This window comes from Populus alba, chromosome 18 (genome assembly GCF_005239225.2).
Source record: "Populus alba chromosome 18, ASM523922v2, whole genome shotgun sequence".
NCBI lineage: Eukaryota > Viridiplantae > Streptophyta > Magnoliopsida > Malpighiales > Salicaceae > Populus > Populus alba.
The window spans coordinates 13,196,478-13,220,786 of record NC_133301.1 but is presented as its reverse complement, the minus strand read 5'-3'; the positions used below and the strand labels follow the sequence as shown (position 1 = coordinate 13,220,786).

The window sequence follows — 24,309 nt, the reverse complement described above, 5'->3', positions numbered from 1 at the left end:
TTTTGATTTCGGCAGTCAATCCCCGCCCTGACATGGAAAATACAGCAAATGGGAATGAAGACTTTATCAACCATGTAAACATTTGAAATCAAAAGAGAAAAAATAAAAATTTCAGAAAATGATGTTTCAATATAAAAAACACTTTTTCTTATGTGCAATAAATTTCAATATCTTTTTCATAAATGTATAATAAATCACTATAATACAGTAGAATTGGTCCATATGAAAAGTATATTCAAAGGTTATATTTTCTTACAAAAAATACTATACATTTATATAATAAAAAGGATTTCATTTGGATCTCTCGTTATAACCTTATATATATAATTCACTTTTTTTTTTTTCTTAAAATGAAATTTGCCCCCTTTTAAAACCTCTAATTCCAAGTAATTTCTTGCTTTTCCAAATTAGTGACTGTAGGGCTATTTTCTTAAACATTTTAAATTAATGGTAGCTCTTAGACCGCACTCTTTTTTTATTAATATGAATGCTCAGATTAGTTTGTGTATAACTCGACTAATTTTTTTTTATTAATATGAATGTTCAGATTAGCTTGTGTATAACTCGACTAATTTTACGGGTTTAAAAATTAATAATTATATAAATTTTTAATAATAATTATATTAGTAACTATAGTGGTTCAACACGATATACTTTTAGCTGTCAGAATATCAATTTTGAGTGCGGGACATTATGGTTCCGTAGCCTAACAGAGTTTCACGAAAAAAGTCTCACTTAAAATGGAACTTAGTGCCACACTTTTTCCTACCAAAAAATAATCAATCAAATGTGATGAGATAGTTGAAAATGCTTAAAAAAATTTATGATTTTCTTAATATTGTTATAGGTTAGAAGGCACAGGAGGTTGGGCTTACATGGTTGTAACATATACAAAAATAAGGTGCTTATATATATATATATATATATATATATATATATATATATATATATATATATATATATATATAAAAGTTGGTGACTTTTGATACCGATGAGAGTTTTGTGAGGTTATGTATGTATTTATTTAACTGCAGAGAATATTTAGATTTGAATAAGAAAAAGAAAATCAAGTCGTCAACTTCATCTAAAAAAGAATATGATTTACCTTAGAATTCAGGGATATTTATATAGTCATGAATTCATAAAGACGTGTTCATGCAAGGATATGATCGATGATCACCGTGCTTACTATCTACAAGTTTTGGACTATTTGGAGATAAAAAAAAAAGATCAAAATGACAACATATCACTATAAAAAAATATCTTATAAGTTCTGGGTTTTGAGATTCTACATGACTATCGATGATAACATCAATATCAATCTCTAGAAGATACATGGATATCCTCCTTTAATCTCTGTTACCTGTATGTAGATAAATTTGTATCGTGCCCATGAAAATAAAACTTGTATTGTGAGAGAGGTGAAAGTTTCTGGAGATCTAAGTTACCTGTATGTAGATAAATTTGGCATATTTCCCTTTTAATCTCTCTTTCACTCTTCTGTTTCTATAGTTTTTAATATTTACTCTATCTGAATTAGATGGTTGGAAATGGTTTATAGAATTTCCCAATGAATGTTGTGTTCATCAGAACCCCAGTGAATCGATACCAATTCCAATATATTAGGGTTAGAATTGCAGGTGTAAGAGGTCGGTCAATTCCTGCGGGTATTTTGGCAAGTTGAATCAATTGAGGACAAGGATTGCTATTAAATCAATTGTCATGCTGTATCATTACTCTTATCCAAGTCTCATTATGTATTAATTTATTAATTAATAAAATTAGAATACTTGTGACATCAGCACGTTAAAATAATATAAAAAAATATTAATATAAAACAAAAAAAAGAAAAAGAACTTAATGAAATTGAGAAACAGACCGTCCTTTAAACAGCTTTCGTTTGATAAATGCGTGGACTTATGCTTATGTATTTTATTTAATTCTGGTACGAATCTGAGAGCTCCATATTTTTAACAAAATCCTGATGCATGAGACTCCTTGACACACAATTAATTAACCTCATGGGATAGGATGACTACTGGAAGCTTATATGGTCTTTAATTTTAGAACTTGTGGGATTAGTCGAGGTGCGAGCAAACTGACCCGGATACCTACATTAAACTAAAAAAAAAAAATAACCTTAAGTACATAAATCCACATACATACATACATACATCAACACCAGAATCTTAATCTAAACAAAATTTACAAAAAAAACTACCACATTTCTCGAATCTAACAAAATCTAAGATCAAGAAACAGCAAACCCATCTCTACTGGTATTCATTAGGCAAAACCTGGTAAGCCTTGGCTGGAAATCCTTCCTCCTGTGAAGATCATGACTGGACGGCTTGATAATCTGTAACAAGATTGCCTTGAATGAATTTGCTTTGGCAACCAAAGCCAACCCCCCCTTGTTATTCGACCCTGCACGGCCGATTCTTGATCTCGCCGGCACCCTAAGGGAATCCCGGTGCAGACCACACCTGAATGATCCGGGATGTGTGGTGGGTGAACACAGGCATGTCCTGATTTCTTGCCGTGTATGTGACTTAGGAGTAGGTCCATTTCTAGATGCCATGCATGTAATAATGTAATTTAAGATGGTTTCTTTCGAATCTGTTAGGATCCTGTCTCCTGTGGGGGTAGGAATTTATGGCCACTTTTATAGCCTCCCTTGGACTTAATGACCTTTGATTTGGTACTAATGACAACCTGGTTAAGTGTCACTTAGTGTAATAACGTAAGATGCTGCTGGGTACAAAGAGAATAAGATATATATAGATTAGTGTTACTAATCAACCCCTTAATCCATTGGATAATACATGACATTTGGAGGAGTCCGTCCGTTTTCCAAACAATTACTCCACGGCAACTCACAGCAAATTCCTGATACGATCCTAATAGATATTAATTGATATTAATAGTATATTTATTTTTGTATTTTAAAAAATATTTTTTTAACAAAAGTTAATTTTATTAGTTTTTATTTTTATTTTTTTATATATATTTTCAGATTATTTTAACATATGGATATCAAAAATATTATTTTTTAAAATAAAAAATATTATTTTAATGTATTTTAGAGTAAAAACAATTTGAAAAGGAACCGTTACCACATTTCTAAATACGCATTTTTATTTTATATGATTGTAGTTACATAATTTTTATGAAATTTTTATTTTTTAATTTTCATTTTTTATTATTATTTTTAAATCATTTGATGTGTTTATGTTAAAAATAAAATTTTAAAGATAAAAAATATTATTTTAATATATTTTCAAACAAAAAACACTTTAAAAAACAATATATTTTATATCAAGAGCTTTTAATTATAATTTTCAAATAATTATATTTTTATACTAAATTATAAATAATATCAAACTAAAATCTCCTAAAACGTTTTTTTTTAAGTTACTTTCAAAACAGCATATATATATATATATATATATATATATATATATAAAGTTATGTTGCGCTGTGTAATTCAAAATCCAAGCGAAATTCTTATTGAACAAATAAAAAATAGAATTGTGATCCCAGCTATTGATCCGTACTGTCCACACATATTAAAATTTTACAGATATGGATTAACAAATTAATTAAATAAAAAGATTAAATCCAAAAATAATGTGAATCAAATTAGAAAAATAATATGATGATCTTTTTCCTTCAATGGATTATAAAATGAATGATCTAAGTTTGTGAATTTATTTTTATCCTTATTCTTTTCATTTTTCACAACAATTAATTATAATATAACTATATTATAATAATACTTCTTTATATTTTATTTTAAATATAGATTCCAACATATAACTTGTAAATTTCTTTAAATGCACAAAAAATAATAAAAATTAAATATTAATATAAGCGGTGAAGTATCGAGGATAAAAATTTGCATCATTTTACCCTTTTTTTCTAAGATGTGTGTTTGTTTTGAGTTGTAATTTATTTTTTTAAAATATTAAATTAATTTCATTTTAGATGTTTTTAAATAATCTTAATATACTAATATAAAAAATTTCAAAAAAATTTCAAAAAAAATATTTTTGATACTAAACTCTCGGTCCCCTTGACCGGATCCTATTTCATCCCAAGCTTTCAAAGCTGTAAAAAAAATAATTTATTTTTGATTTAAAAACATACTATATAACAATATTAAATACACAATAAATATTAAATATAATTGAAAAAAAAATCACTCTCTTCTGGAGAGGGAACAAACTTCAAATTCAAGTCTCAGGCGCTGTTATTGTCACTTCAGAAGCCAAAACAACCACTCCTCTTGTCCTTTTGATTGTTTTGCTGCAATTATGAAGGTTTAGGGTACAAGATTGGTCTTGCGGTCCAAACCATTGAATACGAATTAGACTTGGCTGGGAAGCAAGGAATCTCTAGCAAATTAAATTCAACTGAGATTTGAATTTTGATATATGCTTTTTGCAATTAGTACTAATCTTGCATTTTGCAGCATAAAGATATGAAGCCGCAAGCCACAAGCCGGCTTTAGGCCTTCATACAACCCCCACAACTTAGCTACATAAACTGCTCCCTTGCCAAGAATCAATGTCAATGAATTTGATGGCAAAAATGGAAACTTTTTTTGTTAAGATGAAACCAGGGTTATTAAATTATGTAATCAACCCAATGATCCCCCAAGAGCTCGGGTCGAGTCTTATGTTAAACTGTGTAGAGGTTTACATTGTCAAACCTAGACAATCTAGTCTAGATGAAATATAATTTGATTTTTTTTAAAATAATATTTTATATTGACTTAATTTTTTTTAAATAATTTGATTTTTTTTAATTCATAGCTCAAGTTTTGGATTGATTTATGACATGTTTTTAAACCAGTTCACACGGAGCAGCAGCAGCAAAATTGGCCAGCCAAGAATTGGTTTTAAACTTGACTATGCATGCTCTACGTCGGTCGTGTGGGTTCACACATGGAGCAAATCGATGTCGGCAATGTGCCACAGTAATCCAGCCATGTCGATTAATCCGAGCAGGGACCTGCCTAGCCAGTCGCTACCACGCCTACCGTCCCCTTATTTAGCAAGCATCACAGAATTCAGACACGTAACAAAGCGTCACGAAAATACTTGTTCACGAGTCTCTATAATTTGTTATTTACGATGATGATGGGCATGCTTAAGGACCCCACTTTTTTACTTTCACTCAAAGTCTTACAAGCGTGCTTGTGTGTGGGGGTGGTAGTCCTAGCAAGGGGATAGATCAAAAGCTTTCATTGATGTTGATTCGCAAGACATGTTATCCGTTAGTCCATAGGGCAATATAGTAGTGGTGTTGAGTTATGTCGTGATTTTTTCGATCTTAGCTTCTACTGATTTTTTATCAAGGAAATGAATTCGAGCTGGGGATCATTGATTGAAGGGGTCTGAGATATAGATAGAATGCACAGAGGAGGCGATCCCATGGTGTCTTCTTCTTATCTTGTCGAGGAAATGAGTTCCAGTTGTGCAAGAAATGATGGCTTGGTTTTCCTGTATCTTGCAGCCATTTAAAGACATGACCCCAAGACTTCAGCTTTCCAGTTGTGCAAGAAATGATGGCTTGGGCCTCACGACTTGAAAAGGATTCCAGACACTCAAGAACTGAAGGACTTGCCAGATTAATACTCAGGAACAAGTAACTTAGTCAGGAACTTATCTTTACATCTGCTTGCTCGGTCTGTATTAAGTTTAAACAGGACACTATGCAAAACAACAGGCTCCATAAGAGAGATTCCATTAGAACATGTGAAAAGGATCTGTACTTAGTAATGCACTAACGATACTCCAGCCTAAGGATGCTTAGCATGCACAAGAATATCCATAGCAAGCGATCCAGGATATGGACAAGAAATAATTAGCAACCTTATAACTAGATTAGGGCATCTTCACGATGCCTTGCCAGGGGCTTCCAATGAGGACATGAACTGCTTGGTATATACACGATGCCTTCTCTCTCTTGCGTAAATTACCCAGAAGATCAGCGACAGCATTACTGCGGCAGATACAATTACTAGCCCAATGTATATCCATTGCGAGTATCGCCGCAAATCAGGACAATAAGAATGGCTGATCTTGGTGAATGTTTCTCGCACAAAAGTGCAGTCTTCCAGGTTAACCAAGAACGGACCATAACGATTCAACCCGTAACTTAGGTTTACTGCAGATTCCATCTGGTTGTACAAGCTGGGTGTAAGCCTACCGGGTGTAATACAAATCTCAGATGATGAAACCTGACAGATATAATTCTTCCACACCTGCTCGATACAGAAAACAAAAGCAGTAAGCCTTTCTGAATCATACTCTAAATATTACGAATCAGGTAAAATTTGTAAGCAGAATCTGACTAAGGAGGAGGAGGTCGTTAACTGATTTTATTCTTAATCAAAATTGAAAAGCACATAAATATACTGAAACAAGAAAATTACCCCCAAAATCTCACTTTAAAAATCTGGCACCATATGTTAAACAGAGAAACCAAGTAAGATTTTGGATTTTGCACGACTGGGAAAATTTAAACATAGTCTAAAATAGGATGATGTTGACAAACATACATTCCGGGCAATGATTATAACTAGCAACTGAATCTAATATGGAATCTGCTAGTGAGATGGATAATTGGTGGCTTAATCTTCAGCAAATCCAACATATTTTCAGCCCTTCTATTTACACTTTTCATGTTCACATACATTACCTGGGTAGCATTGCTTAACTCCACTTCACCAGCAGCACATTTACGATCTGTAAAATCAGAATTGAATGGGTTGCAAAGAACAGGCATCAGTGGGCCAGATTGATTGTAATACAGATTTCTAGCTTGGGGTGGAAAATTTCGGTTGGAGACATTGCTAACTACATAGTCAACAACATTGACAAGTTGATAGGTCGTCTCCTTCGTCTGTCTCAAGGTTTCTTGAGCAGTTGCGTTGTCCACACATGGGATTATATCATCCAATGCTGTTTTGGCAGTGGGGTTCTGAACCCACTCATCCATAGAAATACAAGTATCGGCAACCACGCTAGCAGATAAACAAACAAAAAAACACATTTAGGGACGCACTCAGAAAAGAAGCACAGAAACACTGATTCTGACATAGAAGTCCATTGGTACTATCATAAGAATAGTCATTTTCAAACATTTTCCAAGTCCAATACTTTAAAGTGCAAGAGATGAAAGTTTTCCATAACACATGCAAATGTATCTCTTTACATGTATGAGTCAACGTGCTTAAGAAAAAAGATAATTTTGGTTTTAAAGACAGCTTCGAATCACAACGTTACCATTTAAAATAGTGATCTTATATGACACTAGCTTTAACTAACTGGGGGATCAATTAACAGGATACCATGGTATATAACTAACTTCGGAGGCATAAAGTTATTCAAGTGCCTCTTTTTTGACAATTGATTGCACCCCTTTAGACATATTTAGTAATTCCTGAACTCTTTCTTCGGTATTGGGGATTGTTAGTCTTAAGAATGCCCTTGCTCTGACCCTTACTGCCCAACCTGAGAGCAGACAACTAATGCGTTCCACTTATTGAACAGGGTTCTATGGTTGGTCCACGACCCCTGGATTATGAAGGCATCCTTGGGGCAATCTCGTAGTTCCTACGGGGTTACAATGGGGTCGGTCCATGGATTTTCCTTCTTTTTTCTGCATTTCGCTAAAGGGTTGAAGGAGGCCAAGAGGCAGCCTCATTAGACCTTATCTTTACAAAAATTACTTTTACAAACCTAAAGGAGTACTTGTTTCTTATGGAGTTGGAAATGAATTTCCTATCCGTGTACAGATATACTGCCAGCATCAGATTTTTAATTCACTAGAAAACAAAGCCTTCTGATTCCATAGCTTACAGGGCATTTTTTTTCCTTGTAAAAAGCCAGATTGAAAATTTCTTAATCATATGGTTTTCAGGAATATTTCTTGATCAGCCCAAATATTCAGAGATTGACTACTATGTACGGATGAACTTGGTACAATCATGATCTAAGAGGAAGAAGAGTGGTTAGCCAATGTTCAGACAAGGTGCAGATAGCTCAAGATCTAGTTGGTTAAAACCTTAAATAACAGAATCTAGAGAAATGCCTGGGATATAAGAAGTTAGCCTGTCACTTTGTAGCCTATTGAAGCTGAATCCTTGTGTGTTTTCAAGATTTTATGCGAACTCAATGTAGTTTGCTTGGCCAATATTGAACAGCTTCTCCTGAAAAATGGCCTACTTTGTGGTTTCTGTGCTTTTCAGCCTGATAAATCCAATTATTCATATTCCTAGAATATTGCACACTGAATAGCTACATTCATAATTTCTCTCTAAATTACTAACTGAAGAAAGAATTATTTGCAACAAATCTTTTGAGGAGGTGAGAATCAAATTCTCTCTTAAGTTCTAGCCAGCCACTTTCATTCAGTCTTCAGCCCCATGGTTCTAACTGTAACCCATTGACAAAAGATGCAGCCCAAGAGTTGTCGACACAAAGTGAGAGAACTCTTGAAAGTTTCATGAAAGTTTTTGTTGGAGCTTTTAATTATTGATATGTACTACTTATTCCAATCCTTTCTTCCTCTCTCTTCATATGAGTGGCTGTAGGTTATTTATCATCTTCCACTCCAAGTACCAATTTTAATGGAAACTTATTCTTGCTGAAAAATAATCCTAAAAGACCGACGTACATGTAGAAAAAAAAGAGTGCATCATTTTAGACATATCTCAATCTGACTGCCAGGAAATGACATTATATGGAATCATTTTACCTCTCTGTATGCTCAACGGGTGACACGACAGAAAATGAGGTTCAACGATTCCCAAGATCAAGATATAAAAGACCCATTTATTAACATCAGCAATGCTAAAACTTCTAGTCCACAACCAATGGGTTCATAATACCTCAGAAACACATTTAAAAGACAACCATCAGAATTATAGCTAGAAAAGGGTGTTTGCTATGAATATCTACAATTATGATCACAAAGCTAAACGCCAGAGTTATGCAACAACACAATTAAAACAGTGTTTGCGTGTGTATATGGACATCAACAATTAAGACCATGAAAGCTCTATATGCCACAATGAAACAACACAACCACAAGTGTGTGCTTGCATGTTTATATGCATGCATCTATACACCAGAATGTGTGCACACAAAGCATCCAAAACATAAACTTAATTCAACGCAACTTTTTTTTTTAAAAAATAAACATCAAGCATAAAATCCTTTATGCATTTTATGACCCTATATCAGAAAAGTTAATAAATAAATAAATAAAAGAACAGGAGGAAGAACTTACTTGTGAAGGAGAAGGAATACACCGCACAAAATAAATGTGCCCGTAACAAGAACCCAGCCAAGGATCACCAGACTACAGAATTTAAACAGTAAAATTGGCCAAATCATAACCATAACATGTAGTTGTTTTCAAGTTTAAAATGGCTAAACAGATAATGGCTCAAAAATCAGGTCACTCACAAGTAAACAAGGCACTGCATCCCAAAAATGGAGAACACTGCAACCAATGGCATCATAGAAATAATATAAACAAACAATTTAGTTATAATAAATCAAACAATTTATAAATTTGCACCTCTAATCCAAGAAAATAACACTTACAGAATCCAAGAAATGCCAAAGCAAGCATGACAGCAGCAAGGATAATGAGGGCCAGTCTCCTGCAATGCAAAGCAAAAACTAAGAGCAATTAGGAAAAATTCCAAAACCAATCAAGCACCAGAAGAAGTTTTAAGAGCTTTTACTCACATGCTATCCAAAACATTTTGTATGCCTTCTGAATTATCCTGTGTAGTGCTGGAAAGAGTAGTACCAGAGGATTCGATCTTTTTTTGAATGCTATCAATGTCATTTTGGACGCTGGGTGGCAGAAAAACTGACTCCACACCAGTATTCTTAGCCGCAGCAAGATAATCTGACACATGCCTGAGGTTTTTGGCAGTAACATTTGCTTGATTTACTACATACTCCAATGTGTGTGTTGTAATACTGTGAAACTTCCCTTGACCAGTATACAGAACAACACATCCAGCACTGTAATCGCAGAGCAACATTGAGGGTGTCATAAAATTATTAATCAAAACACATAGCCAAAGCGAGAAAGAGGGGTCATTACATTGCAGCAATGGTAAAGAGGATGAGGTAAATGAGAGACAGGGCATAGCATGCTCTAGAGTAGCCATAAGGCTCTGTTGGACAACAGCAATAGCAGAGGCAGATAAAGGACAAACATAGTCCAAATATCACAAACCAAACCAAAGCTACGATGAAGAATGGAACCGCAGTAAAACCAACAGACTGCATCATTGAAGTGACAATCAGTACAAGAAAATGTATTAATATGGTCAAATAAACCAGAAAAAAAGTAATCAAGAAAGAACTCACAGCCCAGTAATGTTTATTGCTGATATTGTAACCAGAAGTGTAGAATTTAAAGTTCTCTAAAGGGTCTCTTCTTCTTGTTTTCTTTGCAGCCAATATCAAAGAAGATGCTGTGTTCTCTTCTTCTGCAAGATGCCTCCTTATCTCCCATGGAACCACCACACCATCATTCTCTCTCCCACCAACCACAACATCTACATTGAAAAACAAAAAAAAATTACTCTTGTTCTAAAAAAAGCACATAAAGATTTCATATTTTTCACAAAAAGCATAATTTTTAGACAAAAAATTAATTACCAGGAATGGAAAAAGATTCAAACTGGGAAGTTAAGGAACTGGGAGTTGCTGTTGAAGAAGTAAAGAAAAAGAAAAAGAAAAGAAAGCTTAGGAGAAAATACAATGGTGGGTTTGATCTGTTATTACAGGACATGTTGTGTTTTTGCTTGTGTTTCAGTTTCTCTCTCTGTTTCGTGGCGTTGCCGTCGGCTCTGCCTGGTTTTTATGCTCGTCTCTACGAGAGACAGAGACAGAGCAGTGTCGAGCCGGTGTGTAAATACTAAATACAGGTGATTTTTATGGGTATTTGTGAGATATCAAGTCTTAACGTTTAAGAAAAACACATTTATGAATTTGTAAAACAGTTTTAAGTTCTTTTCTATACGTTTATTTGTCCGTAATTATTATATGGACAAGAATACCCCTTTGCTGTGATGGTGTTGCTTTCTTTATTGTTATTATTATTATTTCTCTTTTTTATTTTTTTGGGTTCCAACGTTTTTGTTATGAGGAAGTTTTCATGCCTTTTTTTCTGGAAGCTGTTGAGAATTGTTTTTTGGATTTTTAATAAATTTAGAAAAATTTCTTCTTTTTTATTTGAAACTAGATTTCATATATAATTGCATTTTAAATTTTATTTTGTAAAAATTAAAATATTTATTTTTTATTTTTAAAGGTTTTTTTTTTATTTTACATATAAAAATTCATCTTACATTAATTTTAACTAAATACATATTTTTTTAAATCTATTTTTTAAAAACTATAACTAAATTTTTTTTTTATAAAAAAACTACAATTATAAAACCTACAATAATATCAAATAGCTATTGAAAAGAAGATTTTACAGTGTTGCTAATTCCTAAAACAAATATGATTTTTCATTAGGGGTATCAACATTACTTTTTATGAATCTCGTTTATATTTATTTTATTATATCTATTACGAAGTAAATATTATTAGATTAACGTATATTTATTCGAAAATTTCTTAACCTATGGTAGATAAACATACTCATACCCATATAAAAATAAAAAACGGCATAAGCCCACCATAAAAACAGACAAACCATCCACAGAATCATAAATTGGAAAGCAAGCAATTCCTCTCTCTCTCTCTCTCTCTCTCTCTCTCTCTCTCTCTCTCTCTCTCAATCAATGTTAACTAAAGAGAACGTGGCAGGGTGTGCTTCAAATCCTATGCGCATGCTTGTCACATTGTGACCCCAGTTGTCAATCTCACTGATAACAAATAACAAAACGTGGCTCCCCACCACCTTTCCCCCCATTTTCTTGATTTGGCTTCAGAAAAGTCATTATTTACGGGTTTATTAATTTATCTTTTGATGTAAAATCTTACTATTTTAGGGTTTGGAGCTTGTGATTCTTAATTGGGTTTTTTTTTTTTAATTTGATCCTTTTCTTGACCTACCAACGTTACTTAGGACAGGAGGTAAGAGTTAAAGAGTTGTTCATGAGTGGAAAATTGTTTGGACTGCTTTCTTTTGATAAAAAAAAATGAAACTCTCTTCGATCTCTTGTTTAAAATATTCAACCTAGTAGTTTAACCTAACAACACCATGATGCTGACTAATTTGTGTATCAATATTTTCATTAATTTGTTCTTCTTTTCTCTTGTAATTCTGTCACCTCACGTATTATGACTGTTTGCTTGCTAATTTATGATTACTTTTTCAGGTACGTTAGCAAATGATTATGATCCAACTCAAATTTTCATTTTCTCTAGGGTCATAATTAATCCTGTTAATTAAATTAGATTGGAAAAATATAATAATACGAAAAGGATAAATACTGGATGATTTTCTTCAAACGTTAATTTTCTGATATTATTTTTATGTATTTCTAAATAAAAATCATAATTTGGTTTCCTCTGCCAAACTCAAATTAATATCAAATATATTTTTTAATGAAATAATAGTATTTTAATAAAATAATTAATTTAAGTTGAATTGGTGAAAAGTAATTCAAATTCTTTTTTTTTTTGAGCTAATTCTCTAACCTTGTTAGACATCAATGAATTATATAATGGGTTATCTTCTTTCAATTATTTGACTTTTATACAACGGATCTTTTACGGTTTAAATCGAAGACTTAATTTGTAATAAAAGCAGAACAGCAATAATTTTCGGAGCGTTATATTGGTACAAAGTAAATAAGAAATAATAGTTCTCATGAAAAACATGAGTACTTCATTTAAAAGAAGACATAAATGAACCATTGATTTATTTTAAAAACTGTAAATTAAGTCCGCTTGATTTTGAAGCAAATTTACGTGCACCTTAAGCTTCATGTTGGCTTGTTAATTTTGACGATGAACAAGTTCTAATATTTAAGCTACTGCTGCAAGCAAAAAGTCTGAATCAAGTCTTTTGATCATATTAATACTCGTATGATATACAGAGTATATATACAGAGACCTGATACTCGTATATATACACAGAGACCTGCGTTTTGCAGTCTTGCAGTCATGTTTAATTCAATATGCAGTCGTAGAAACCTTCTGTATATATAGATGTGGAAAATGAAAAGGAAAAGAACTGCATTTCAAAAGCAAGAGAAAGGATTTCCTTCATAATACTCAACAACAGCATTTTCTATATCAAATTACGTACAATCCAATCAAGTCTTAACCTTAATTAGGTCTAAAGTTACTTTATATCAGTAAAAAGAAAGTAGAAAACTTGCAGCTTATATGGTAGGTAATGAGAATGGTTAGTTATGTAGTAGCTGTTTACGTAGACATAAAGCTAGCATCTACCACTTGCTGATGCTTCATCAAATCAACTTTCCAATCTAATTTCCAGGTGATGGGCACATTTCTTCTACCGATCTTTAATTATGTTTCTCATGGCCTGACATGGCAGGTCCATCAAGAGCTGCGTTGAAGAAATTAAGTGTTTATGATATATTATACCCTTGTCATTATATTAATAGCAAACGGTGCCCTAGCTAGGTAGTTTCAGAAACATATCGACCGGCAAGCCTGGCCCCTTAATTTGGGAATAATATAAGGCAGCAGAACTGTGTTGCTGCCTTTATGCTTGATGCGGTGTGCCGGCAAGAAAACATTTTTTGCTTCCTTTTCTTTTTATATAACAAGAATGTATTTTGACGATGTAAAGCATCCTTAAGGAAAAAGAAAAGAAAGAAACTCCCATTGTGCATGTCATGTTATTGTCATTATACCAAGGCTAATCTCATCGGCGATCAAGATTTAAATCAATTTTTTTAGAGTTTTTAAATTGTTTTGATATGATAATATTAAAAATATATTTTTTAAAAATAAAAAAATATTATTTTAATACAATTCTAAATATTTTATTTTTTTAAAAAAACAACATTTACTATTATTTCAAACACACCTTATTCATCATTAAAAAGTGGGAACGAACAGGTTTTTATACCTTCACCAATGAAGAAACAAAATCCTCGTAAATACAACATGTACATAAGCCAAGAGAATTTCTGATGAACCAAAAAAAATCTAGGCATAAGGATAACAAATAAAGGCGAGCCCAAATGTCTAAGCCATGATTTTGAAGATGAACATTGAACATTAAGGATTAAAAAGAAAAGGCTGAGGCATCCACTTGCTTAAACTTCATTTAGAACAATCTCTATGTACAAGGGTTAATGACATGTTTTTTCTTTGTAATTTTCTGGATCTTGCCCTTATCCAAATTCCTAATTAAACTCGTATTTGTCTTTATACAAAATAATCTCAAACACCTAATAATTAATCTTAAAAGGTTAAATTTTTCATTTGTAATTTTACCGGTAATAAATATTTTATTAGATGCTATTTTTTTTGTAGTGGCATTTCCTACTTTTATATCAAGTATTTGATAATGGGGAATATTTGTAACTAAATACCCACCTTCAGTTTTATGATAAATTTTATTAGTTTGAATTCTATATTCATTTTTTTTATTTTTTTATTTTTATATATGTTTATTTTTAAAATAATAATCTTATAAGTCATTGCATAGATTTTTGACACGTGTCATCCAAAATTAGATGGAAGGGCAGAAATCTTAATAAAACATATAATAGAAAGATATTCATAAAAATCATATAAAAACAAAATCCATAAACAAATAATAACGTAAGTGCAAAATATGACATTAAAGTCTTTAAGTGCTCTATTTTGGTCCAACTTGTTTTTCAAAATAATATTTAAATTATTTTTTGCTTGAAAAAAACATTAAATTGATTTTTTATATGTTTTTGTTTTATGATTTTAATATACTGATATAAAAAATAAAATCTAAAAAAATTTATAAATATATTTTAATTAAAAAGTACATGCACTATATTAACAAACATAAAAAAAAATTTATAATAATTTTTATTTATTTGCCATTGTTTAGTGGGCTTAGACATTGTCAAGACATTTCAACTAAGAAAGATCTAAATTCAGGTTTTCCTTTATCTACTATATTCTTCCCTCCTCTAATTCTATCAGTTTTTTTTTTTTTTTTTTTTTAAATGATGATTGTTTTGTGGGCTTATTTTAGAAGTCATGTTACTGGGCTAGCCTGAAATATACATTGGGCCACCTACACCATCTCAGACCAATAGTGAATACGCCTAATAGCACTTCCCTTTTTAGCTTAATTTACATGTTTTCGGCAACAAAAGCCCGTGCTCTAGAGCCCAGTAGATACCCAAATATTGGGCCCATCATTTCACGGCCGAACTTCGACTGTAGGCCACCACAAATTATTGGCCTGCTCAGTCACCAAGAAAACCTCCTCCAGAATCCTCATCTAAGCAACTGCTTGTGGGGCCGTCATTCGGATAATCTATCTAACAAAATTTTGCAAACCAACAACAGTGAATTAACTTGCTCCAAGGTATCCCGATGCTTTGATTTGAAGCTTCTTACGATTCCAAACTTGTTAAGACAATATACAATTAAATTTCATAGGTGAGTGTGAATCTCCTAAAATTTTCCACTTTGATATATAAATTATCATTGTTATGGGAAATTTATGGAAAATTTATTTCTATGTTTGAATACGTTTAAATTGATTTTTTAGTGTTTTTTATGGTTTCAATTTAATGATATAAAAAAATTATTTTGATATATTTTAAAAATATTTTTTTTTATAGAACACTGCATTAAAATACCAAATATGCATTCATTTTTTTTTTTTTTTTTTATAACACCACTTGTCTAAAAAGGAAAAAAAAAAAAAAAAAAGGCTGTGATATCAAGGTAAGATTGATCTGGCTGCATGTAACTATAATTCTCACTAACTTAATTTTTTATCCCCCACCAAGTATAATAAATTCATAAGGGTGATTAAAGATTGTGTTAATGGTTTTTTTTTTTTTGTTTAAAAATGTATTAAAAAAATATTTTTAATTTTTTAAAAAATATTTTCAATATTAGCATATTAAAAATATATAAAAATATATTTTTTAAAAAAATTAAACTTTTAAAAAAACTTCGTGTTTGCGACGCAATTTTAAATTACCCCTTGATTTTATAGTGATTATTTATCTGATTTAAAAATTGTCAATAGGGGTAGAATTTGACCGGTCAAAAATAGTGGTTAAATCTCAAACCCCAGCCAGCACTCTCTCCGAGAAGAGACAGTACACTGTGGATGTAGATATATAATAGTCAAACGAATCCCTTCTCCATCATGAGGTGGTGCTACAAATCTTATGTTTTTAATGCCAATAAATCTTATTAATTTGGGATTTATTCTTCCATTTTAAATGCCAAGAATGACTTAAAAGACCAAGAAAACTATATTCATATTTCATCATAACATTGTTTTGAGTACTCTAGCCATGCATTAAGAGTATGAAAATACAAGAAAAGAAGAAGGTAAAATAGTGGGATGAGAAATGTCTACAATTCTCAATTGCCAATAGCCATAAAGAAATTACGTTAATTTGCATAATCCAAACCACCCTTCTCCTTTTGCTGTCAAGAAACCACTTTCTCTTTCTTTCACCGCGTTTTCAAATAGTTTTTTTAATATATATTTGGTGGTGTGATTGAACTGTAATTTTATTATTTTTTTTAATATTTTTATATTTAAAATTAATTTTTTAGTATTTTTAGATTATTTTGATCATAAATAATTTTTTTAAAAAAATATTATTTTAATATTTTTACAAATAAAAAACCACTTTAAAACATGAACTTCCACCATTCTCGTAAACAGAATCTTGAATTACCCGGTAAAAGCAAGTGTCGTGTACCAATGCAAAGGAAATTAACAAATACATAAATGTACTGTATAATTCCCAGAGGTGTCCAGGTTTGGAACAATAAAGTCCTCGGATTGATGGCTTGAATTATTAATATGAGCATAGAAAAAATAGAAAAATGTACAAAACCATAACTTGGAATTGGGAATCACGTGATGCCATTAAGACAAAACCCCCCGACCAAGTTATTAATTAACTCAAGTTGAAGAGTGAGGAGAGATGATGTGACTGTGAGAGAGAACACTTTGAATTTGAAGGTCGGTCAAAATATCCAAGTAAAACTAATTAATAATTATAGTAATAAATAAAAGCTTTTTTGGTTTAATTTGTTTTCCTAACACAGAGGAGATCGTTGAGGAATGCCTTTTCTTCTACTCATGCTTGAAGCCATGTCCTCATCGGAAACCTTGCTCAATGATCTTGCACATACGTATAATCCACTCCTCTTCTTCCGTACAATCTCAGTGCTAGCGATGCTCATGTTCTCGGAACCCGATGAACTTGAAGACCAGCTCATCGGCTCATCGGAGTCCACAATTGTCGAGCGAGGCGTCTCATTGGTCATCTCATCATCTGCCATATCTTGAGGGATAAAGAAGTCAGGACCAAGAGTTAATGCGTTGCATCTCCTCAAGTATGGAGAAAGGTCCTTGTAATGTTTCAGCACAAAGTCCACCTGCAGAAAACATTGAAGGAAATCTTTCTGTTAAATATGATCATAGGATCTTAAGAATGAATGGTCATAATTAAGACACCCCTCCTAGAAATAATCTGGCTAATTCAATACACAGTTCTCGGTTTTCTTAATTGTGCATGATTCGAGTAAAATTCACTTGTATTGAATGGTCTGATCGTTAATGATGTTTGCTTCTTCTTTTTTTTACGGATGAATTTATTTTTCTAAATTAATATACGCACTTGGTTAGTTTAGTTAACATGTAAATTGATATCAAGACATAACGATTGAAATAAAAAGAGAAAATGTTGGCAACAATTTCTTCCTCTTTTTGAAGGCGGTCCATGGAGATTTGATCATAATTGAGGGCCACTTTATCGTGATACGCTCTTTGACTAAAAGGGTCGTAATTGCATGTGGAAAAAACTTTTAGTCACCCTTTGTTGGAATTTAGCAAGAAAATTGCTTTGTACCTTGCAGCCAAGAGAGCAATGGATAAAAGGTTCTTGAAGGCTTCTATCACAGGAAGTACAATAGTTTCCGGCCCCTCTGAATTGCCTGTTCTGAGCTCTCTTCTTGATAAACACCACTTTCGCACTATTGATGGTATAGGCCTGTAATCAAAGCTAAGTTAATTAGCAAACTACAGACTGAATCTTGCTAGAGCAACATGTGAAGCAAGAAGATTAAGATTGTTTAAGCCACTAATTAACCTGAACATTTGAGCAATCAATCAGCTTCTCGAGGTCTTCCAATCGGACAACATCATGGTAGACATAACGACGAACTTGAAGAAGCCTGTGGAAGCGATGGGATGGTATACAATGAGGGCAAATACTGATGCAACAATCCAAACAACACACGTTCTTTTCATTCTTCTTTGCAGCTTCATGATAAGAGCACCCTGCAAAAAACTTCTCTGTGTAAAGAGCTCCCAACCATGCAGGCTTTTGAATTCCCTGAAAAACACCATGATCACAAATACCAACCAGAATTAAGCAAAAGAGACAATTCAACACATAAATCAAAACTCAAACAGAATTTTGCAATAGATGGCGATCAAGCGAGGGAAGGGGGATCGAGTGACACTCACCATGATCACAGAAAAAAAGAGAGATGATGAGCCCTCTTGAACTGTTATCAAGATAGTGGTGTAACAAGAAAGAGAGGAGAGAGAGATTAGGGTTTGGAGATAAGAGTATTTATGGAGGTTCACAGGAGATGAACGGGTATATATTTATTCCCTTGAGAAAAAGGCAACATTTTGTCAATAGGGACGGCTTCTACTTATAAGTGTGAATGTGAGCGTGTGTGTGTGTGCGCGTGTGAGCGTGTGAGTGTGTGAGCGAGAGAGAGAGAGAGAGAGAGAGAGAGAGAGCATTCTTAAAGAAAAGAAGTCAGGTATGAGGAGAACGTGCGCGCTGTTCCTGTGTCTCCCTTTCTCTGCCACCTCCTTAAACTGTATATATATTTTTTTTTTCTGATCTTCTTGGCTTAAGAGCTCTAATGCTAAACTTACCAAGCTCTTCAGCAGCTGCCCTAACATGTATATTTTTTTTGCCCATTTATTTCTTTATTAAATTATCAACATCTTTTAAATTAGTTGAGCTACATATTTGAATTTGGACTTGGAGATGGAGACGAGGGAGACGCTGCAATTTGTTTAATGTGTGTGCTTGTTACTGTGGTAGGTTATCAATATACGGGTTACTTTGTTCACAAATGGTCATTTTAACGAGTTGTCAATAGCTAGCGATACTAGATAAGTGTTAGATATGTGATTAGAATCATAGTTATTAAAATCAGTACTTTCAAGAATTTTATGACTTTGAGTTAGATATATTTTAATTTGAATAAAAAACAATATATATTTAGGTTTGTTTAATTATGTGGTTAGATTTACTTGATCAAATCTAGTTGAATCAACATCATTATATAACGATATTATTTTGATACAACATGATTGATTAGAGTTCATCTAATTTTTTTTCTTTGAGACTAATTTCAAGTCAAATTTATCAATTATAATTAAAAAATTGTTATTAATATTATCTAAAGATTCTTCTCCAAATTATTTGTAGAAAAAATTTCAATCATATTCCATTCCTTCAATGTCTATGATTTCTTAGAAAGTTACTAATTTCCTAGATTGCATTACATTGTGGGGTCAGATAAAGTTTTTTTAACATAAAAAACCTGTTTAGGAATGAATTATTTGATATTATTATTAAATTAATTTAATGAATCAACCCTAAACTCTCCGATTTGATTCCTTATCTGATCCAAAATTTAAAATTAACATGCATGTAACGTGACATGATTTATTTAGTAAGTTCAAAGATAATTCAAATAAATAATAAAAAGCATTATTTGATTTTGAAATAAATTTTTTAAAAATATTTAGATGACAATATATTAAATCGATCTAAATAAAAACAACAAGGAAGGTGAAAAAAAAAACCAATCTTGTATAATAGAATGAATTTTTAAAAAATATTTTAAGTTGAGACTATTCATGCGATTATACAACGATAGTTTTTGGCAATAAACTATATATTCATTTATCAAATTATCAGCGTAAGTATAAAATACGGTTAGAATCAAGGTCCTTGATTCCTTCTATATCTTATACAAATTAGTCGTCAAAAAGTTTACTAGTTGAAAGAACACAACATTAAAGAATTCATTAAAATTAACTTAAACATTGCCTTTTGTTCACATCCCGTGTTTTTTTTTTTAAAGAACAAAAATTCAAGGCTAATAATATTACATAATTTCTCTCATTCTCTCTGTATTTTCCAAATTATTTTTGCATTTTAAATTTTTTTTTTGAAAAAATTTGAATTTTTTTTTTATTTTTTATTTTAAATTAATATTTTTTTAATGTTTTCAAATGGTTTTGATATGTTAATATTAAAAATAATTTTTTAAAAATAAAAAAAATATTATTTTAATATATTTTTAAATAAAAATATTTTAAAAACTAATCACAACACTTCCAAGCTTCCAGAGAAAATCTAATTCTTGCTTCCTCGTATCTGGTCGGTATTTACGGATTTAACATCACAGAATCAATTGGACTTTGAACAGACACGTAGGAGGAAACTCGGTTTTATGGGAATCAGACGTGGCAACATTAATCAACCAACTACTCCACCAAAGAGCCAGGAGCTGTGCTTTGAACGATAATGTATGCTCTTGTGGCGAACATCAGACAGACAAACACCACTCATTAAGCACTTGTTAGTATGATTTATTAGCCCTTTTACTAATTTTGAGGGAACTTTTCTTGTCTTCAGGCTCTCGCCAAGAGCTAATCTTGGTTTTTGCCATTCTTCCTTTTTTTTTTTTTCTTTCCTTTATGCCCTTTTTTATTTCATGCATGCCTAGCTAGACCATGACACTTCTTTTGGTAAAATATTTTACTCAAAAACAGGAGGAAGGATCCATTATTTTGTGTGTTTGGTATTGTGGTATATGGTGTTAATTGTATGTTTTGCTTAGGTGCATTTTATACTTGGACTTCCTAGAATAGACTAGCATGGCTGTAGGAGATATCAGTCTCTTGTATAAAGCTATGTTTCCTATTTTTTAATAAATTAATACTCATTCAAACGGCAAATAATATTTCTCAGAGCAAGGACGATACCTTAGCTCTATATATGCCCTCTTTCATTTTGCCTTTTAATGTATGTTTTCTCCTATTATTATGGCAAATGAGAGACTTTCGAGTGCGGCCCAGGCTGGAGCTGCCAGCCTATGCTTTCTTCACCATTCCGATCATCAACGAATGATGCTTGTGTTTAGGCCCCTCGGCCGGGATAATTATTTGAAATGATGTAGATCCACGATGATTTCTTCGAAAGATAAATCCAAGCTTGGTTTCATAGACCACAATGGCGTGCGCCGCAACCAAACCAAACGAAAAGCAAAAACGCGTTATGAGTTGTATTGTTTCCAAAAAAAATAAAAAAAAGGAGGTTAAAAGAAATATCTTGTGATTGCTAATATGTTTTTAAAAGAAAAAAAAAAATCCAAACACGCAGAAATTGTTGTGATGTGACTTGTATAAACTGACAAGTTCAAAAATAATTGAATAATTTAAAAACATCGCTTAATTAAAAAAAAATTTAAGGATAATATTTTTTTTATATTAAAATAATAATATATTGAATTGACTTAGATTAACTTAAATTAATATGTAAAATCTGTACTCGGATCATGAGACCATAATAACTTATAAAAAATAGTTCAAAAAACATATTTTTGAACTCAATTCTCAATCAGTCCAATGTTGAGAAATTAAATTGAAAATAATAAATTAAAAAAAAAAAAGAAAACTTAAATCAACACAAATTAACCTGTCAAACCTGCATCACAAGACCATGACAACCCAATAAAAAGCAAATCAAAATAAATTATGAAATTCAATTCCCAAGCAATCCAACATTGAATGATAAAATTGAAAAAAATATCAATAAAAAAAAAAAACCTGAGTCAACCTAGTTTAACACGCTAAACTCGAGTTCTGAAACTAAGATAACCTTATAAAAACTAAATCGAAATGAATTATGAAGTTTAATTGATAATCAACCTAAATGATGAAGGATGAAATAAAAAAAAGAATTACAAAAAAAAAACCCTATAAAAACCCCAAGTCAACCGGGTTAATCCGTAAAACTTGTGACCCGAATCATGAGACTAGAATAACTTCATTAAAAAAACAAAATAAACTGTGAAACTCAATCCCCCAATAAATCTAATATTTAAAAAAAAGAGTAAAAAATCATTATTGTTTTAATGAATAATACTCAATAAGTAAAGAGAAGAACAATATTTTTTTCTTCTCAATTATGTTAATGAGTCATTTTTTTTTAATTTACAATCAACATAATTAGATTATTGAATTATATATATATATATATATATATATATAATCCCATAATGTAATCTTCGTATTTAAACAATAACAAATCTCGAGGTGATTCGTGTAATTTATCCAGAATCAAGGTAGGCAACATTTGAATTCAACTTATTGGCTAGCGATCATTCTCCATGCATGAACCATGAATCGTTTTTGTGATTTCCTTTATGCAGAGTCTTCCCTGGTGATACACATGGCATAATTCCAAGCTTGACATGTCCCTTAACTAGAAATATCTGCTCTTTTTATATGCTGCCTGCAGTCCACAGAAAATGTTTATGAGCATGATTCCATGAATAAAAAGATCCAATCTTCGCCGCATAAATGGTGGTGGCCGAAATATTTTCCCCGGCGGCTGGTGGGATAATATTCTTATTTCCCACTGCCTCCCTCCATGTAATGAAGGCTGCAAGCACAAAAGCATACGAATTGGTTAATTCCATTTTATTTTTTGAATTTTGTGTTTATTTCCCTACTTGATATTCTTTGCAACTTGTAAGAGGAAATCTGCTTGGGTGCATGAACTTTGTTAACTCTTGCCCCTGTACCTTTCCTCTTTTCAAATTACTCAGGAGAAATGTATTTTGAATTCAAGAAACGGCTAAAAGCAACCCCATTAATCTTCATTAGTCTCCTGTAATCATAATTAAGATTTGCAGTAAGACAATGCACGTGGCAAATAATAATCAAATCAATTAGCAAAACCAGTCTCCATTTCTTCCTTCAGAAAAAAAAAAAAGGTAATTTTATTGAAAGACTTTTTTTCGAAATTATTTGGAAAAAATGCCATCCATCGCTGAGTGAGCTTTTCCGATTGGATTAACATTATTCTAAAGAAAAAACGAAGACAAATAAGGATTTGCAGAAAAAGATTATTAAAAAAAAAAAAAAAAAAAAGGTAAAGGGCGACCGACCCCACGTGCCATGGAAAGCAAAATGGGATTACAGGAGGAAAGAAGGTCACGTGCAAGGGATCCAATGTCCTAACTTTGAAAAATAAACCAAATTAAACCCTAACAGGTCTCCTTGTTCTTGGACTGATCAAATATTCCTCTCTTATTTTTCCTGTCCAGCTGTGCATCTTGTTGGATGGTCAAAGGTCAAGGATCCAGAAGTGAACAGGGCCTGTAATGATGGGTTCCTTTAGGGCAAACAGTGTAGTAGAAGAACACACAGAAAGCTGGTCAGCTTGCGAGCCGCACGAGGGGCTCTCTCTGCCCATATTTGATACTTCAGAGACACACTTTGCCCTGCTAAAAAGGGTTTCTTTATTGGCTCAGCCACATCCCCGGGGGCTATTATATTTGCTTTGCCCAAATCCTCGAGGACTCGTCATGTGCAAAGCCTCGCCACCAGATCCTGACTTATCATTTAATAAACTCACATCATGCGGGTTCATGAGCCCTGTCTGTATAGATTATAGGCCACAGATATCAGTCCAAAACCATGAGTCCGTTTGAGTCACAAGAATTGTGTTGCATGACGATACTGATGCATAACAGTTGACGTGAAATGTCTAGCATATTGTTCATAGAGCACCTTGACAAGTCCAATCCCAGCAAGAAGTTCGGACAGATTAAACAGGCTTCGTGACAGAAACAAGTATGAATTTGATCTAATCATCAGATAAAGCTGAAAGCTAAGAATTTATTAGCGCATTCTACAGACTCGGTGCTAGTAGTGTATGTTTGTGGACTATCTCAGAAGCATTGCTTTCAGATCACTCCCAGCAAAATCTACAAATAGAAAGGCTAGTCCCCTGGGATTAGTGACACTGCTGAA

At 32.2% G+C, this 24,309-nt stretch overlaps 2 protein-coding genes across 2 annotated transcripts; both read right to left on the bottom strand.

Annotated features, from left to right (window-relative positions):
* Nucleotides 1-5,635: 5,635 nt before the first annotated feature.
* Nucleotides 5,636-11,011, bottom strand: LOC118034293 (uncharacterized). The gene is made up of 9 exons (XM_035039532.2): nt 10,701-11,011; nt 10,407-10,597; nt 10,138-10,319; nt 9,771-10,055; nt 9,624-9,682; nt 9,483-9,519; nt 9,304-9,375; nt 6,709-7,033; nt 5,636-6,271 (listed from the first exon to the last, which is right to left on the bottom strand). Exons 1-9 carry the CDS (start codon nt 10,831-10,833, stop codon nt 5,903-5,905), a joined length of 1,653 nt encoding a protein of 550 aa, XP_034895423.1. The 5' UTR covers nt 10,834-11,011; the 3' UTR covers nt 5,636-5,902.
* A 5,994-nt stretch (nt 11,012-17,005) lies between these two features.
* LOC118034294 (protein RGF1 INDUCIBLE TRANSCRIPTION FACTOR 1) lies at nt 17,006-18,845 on the bottom strand. Its single transcript, XM_035039533.2, has 4 exons — nt 18,697-18,845; nt 18,317-18,562; nt 18,077-18,217; nt 17,006-17,603 (listed from the first exon to the last, which is right to left on the bottom strand). The coding sequence occupies exons 1-4, from the start codon at nt 18,697-18,699 to the stop codon at nt 17,262-17,264; spliced, it is 732 nt and encodes a 243-aa protein (XP_034895424.1). The 5' UTR covers nt 18,700-18,845; the 3' UTR covers nt 17,006-17,261.
* Between the last annotated feature and the right edge of the window lie 5,464 nt (nt 18,846-24,309).

What these genes read in the sequence shown, in the direction of transcription:
- LOC118034293 (XM_035039532.2), bottom strand. Translation starts at nt 10,833, where the DNA reads ATGTCCTGTAATAACAGATCAAACCCACCATTGTATTTTCTCCTAAGC. An exon ending in TTTGGCATTTCTTGGATTCT is followed by an intron (nt 9,520 to 9,623) that starts GTAAGTGTTATT and finishes CATTGGTTGCAG; the next exon opens with TGTTCTCCATTTTTGGGATG. An exon ending in AGTTAAGCAATGCTACCCAG is followed by an intron (nt 6,272 to 6,708) that starts GTAATGTATGTG and finishes TGTATCGAGCAG; the next exon opens with GTGTGGAAGAATTATATCTG.
- LOC118034294 (XM_035039533.2), bottom strand. An exon ending in TTGATTGCTCAAATGTTCAG is followed by an intron (nt 18,218 to 18,316) that starts GTTAATTAGTGG and finishes CTTTGATTACAG; the next exon opens with GCCTATACCATCAATAGTGC. An exon ending in ATTGCTCTCTTGGCTGCAAG is followed by an intron (nt 17,604 to 18,076) that starts GTACAAAGCAAT and finishes TGTTTTCTGCAG; the next exon opens with GTGGACTTTGTGCTGAAACA.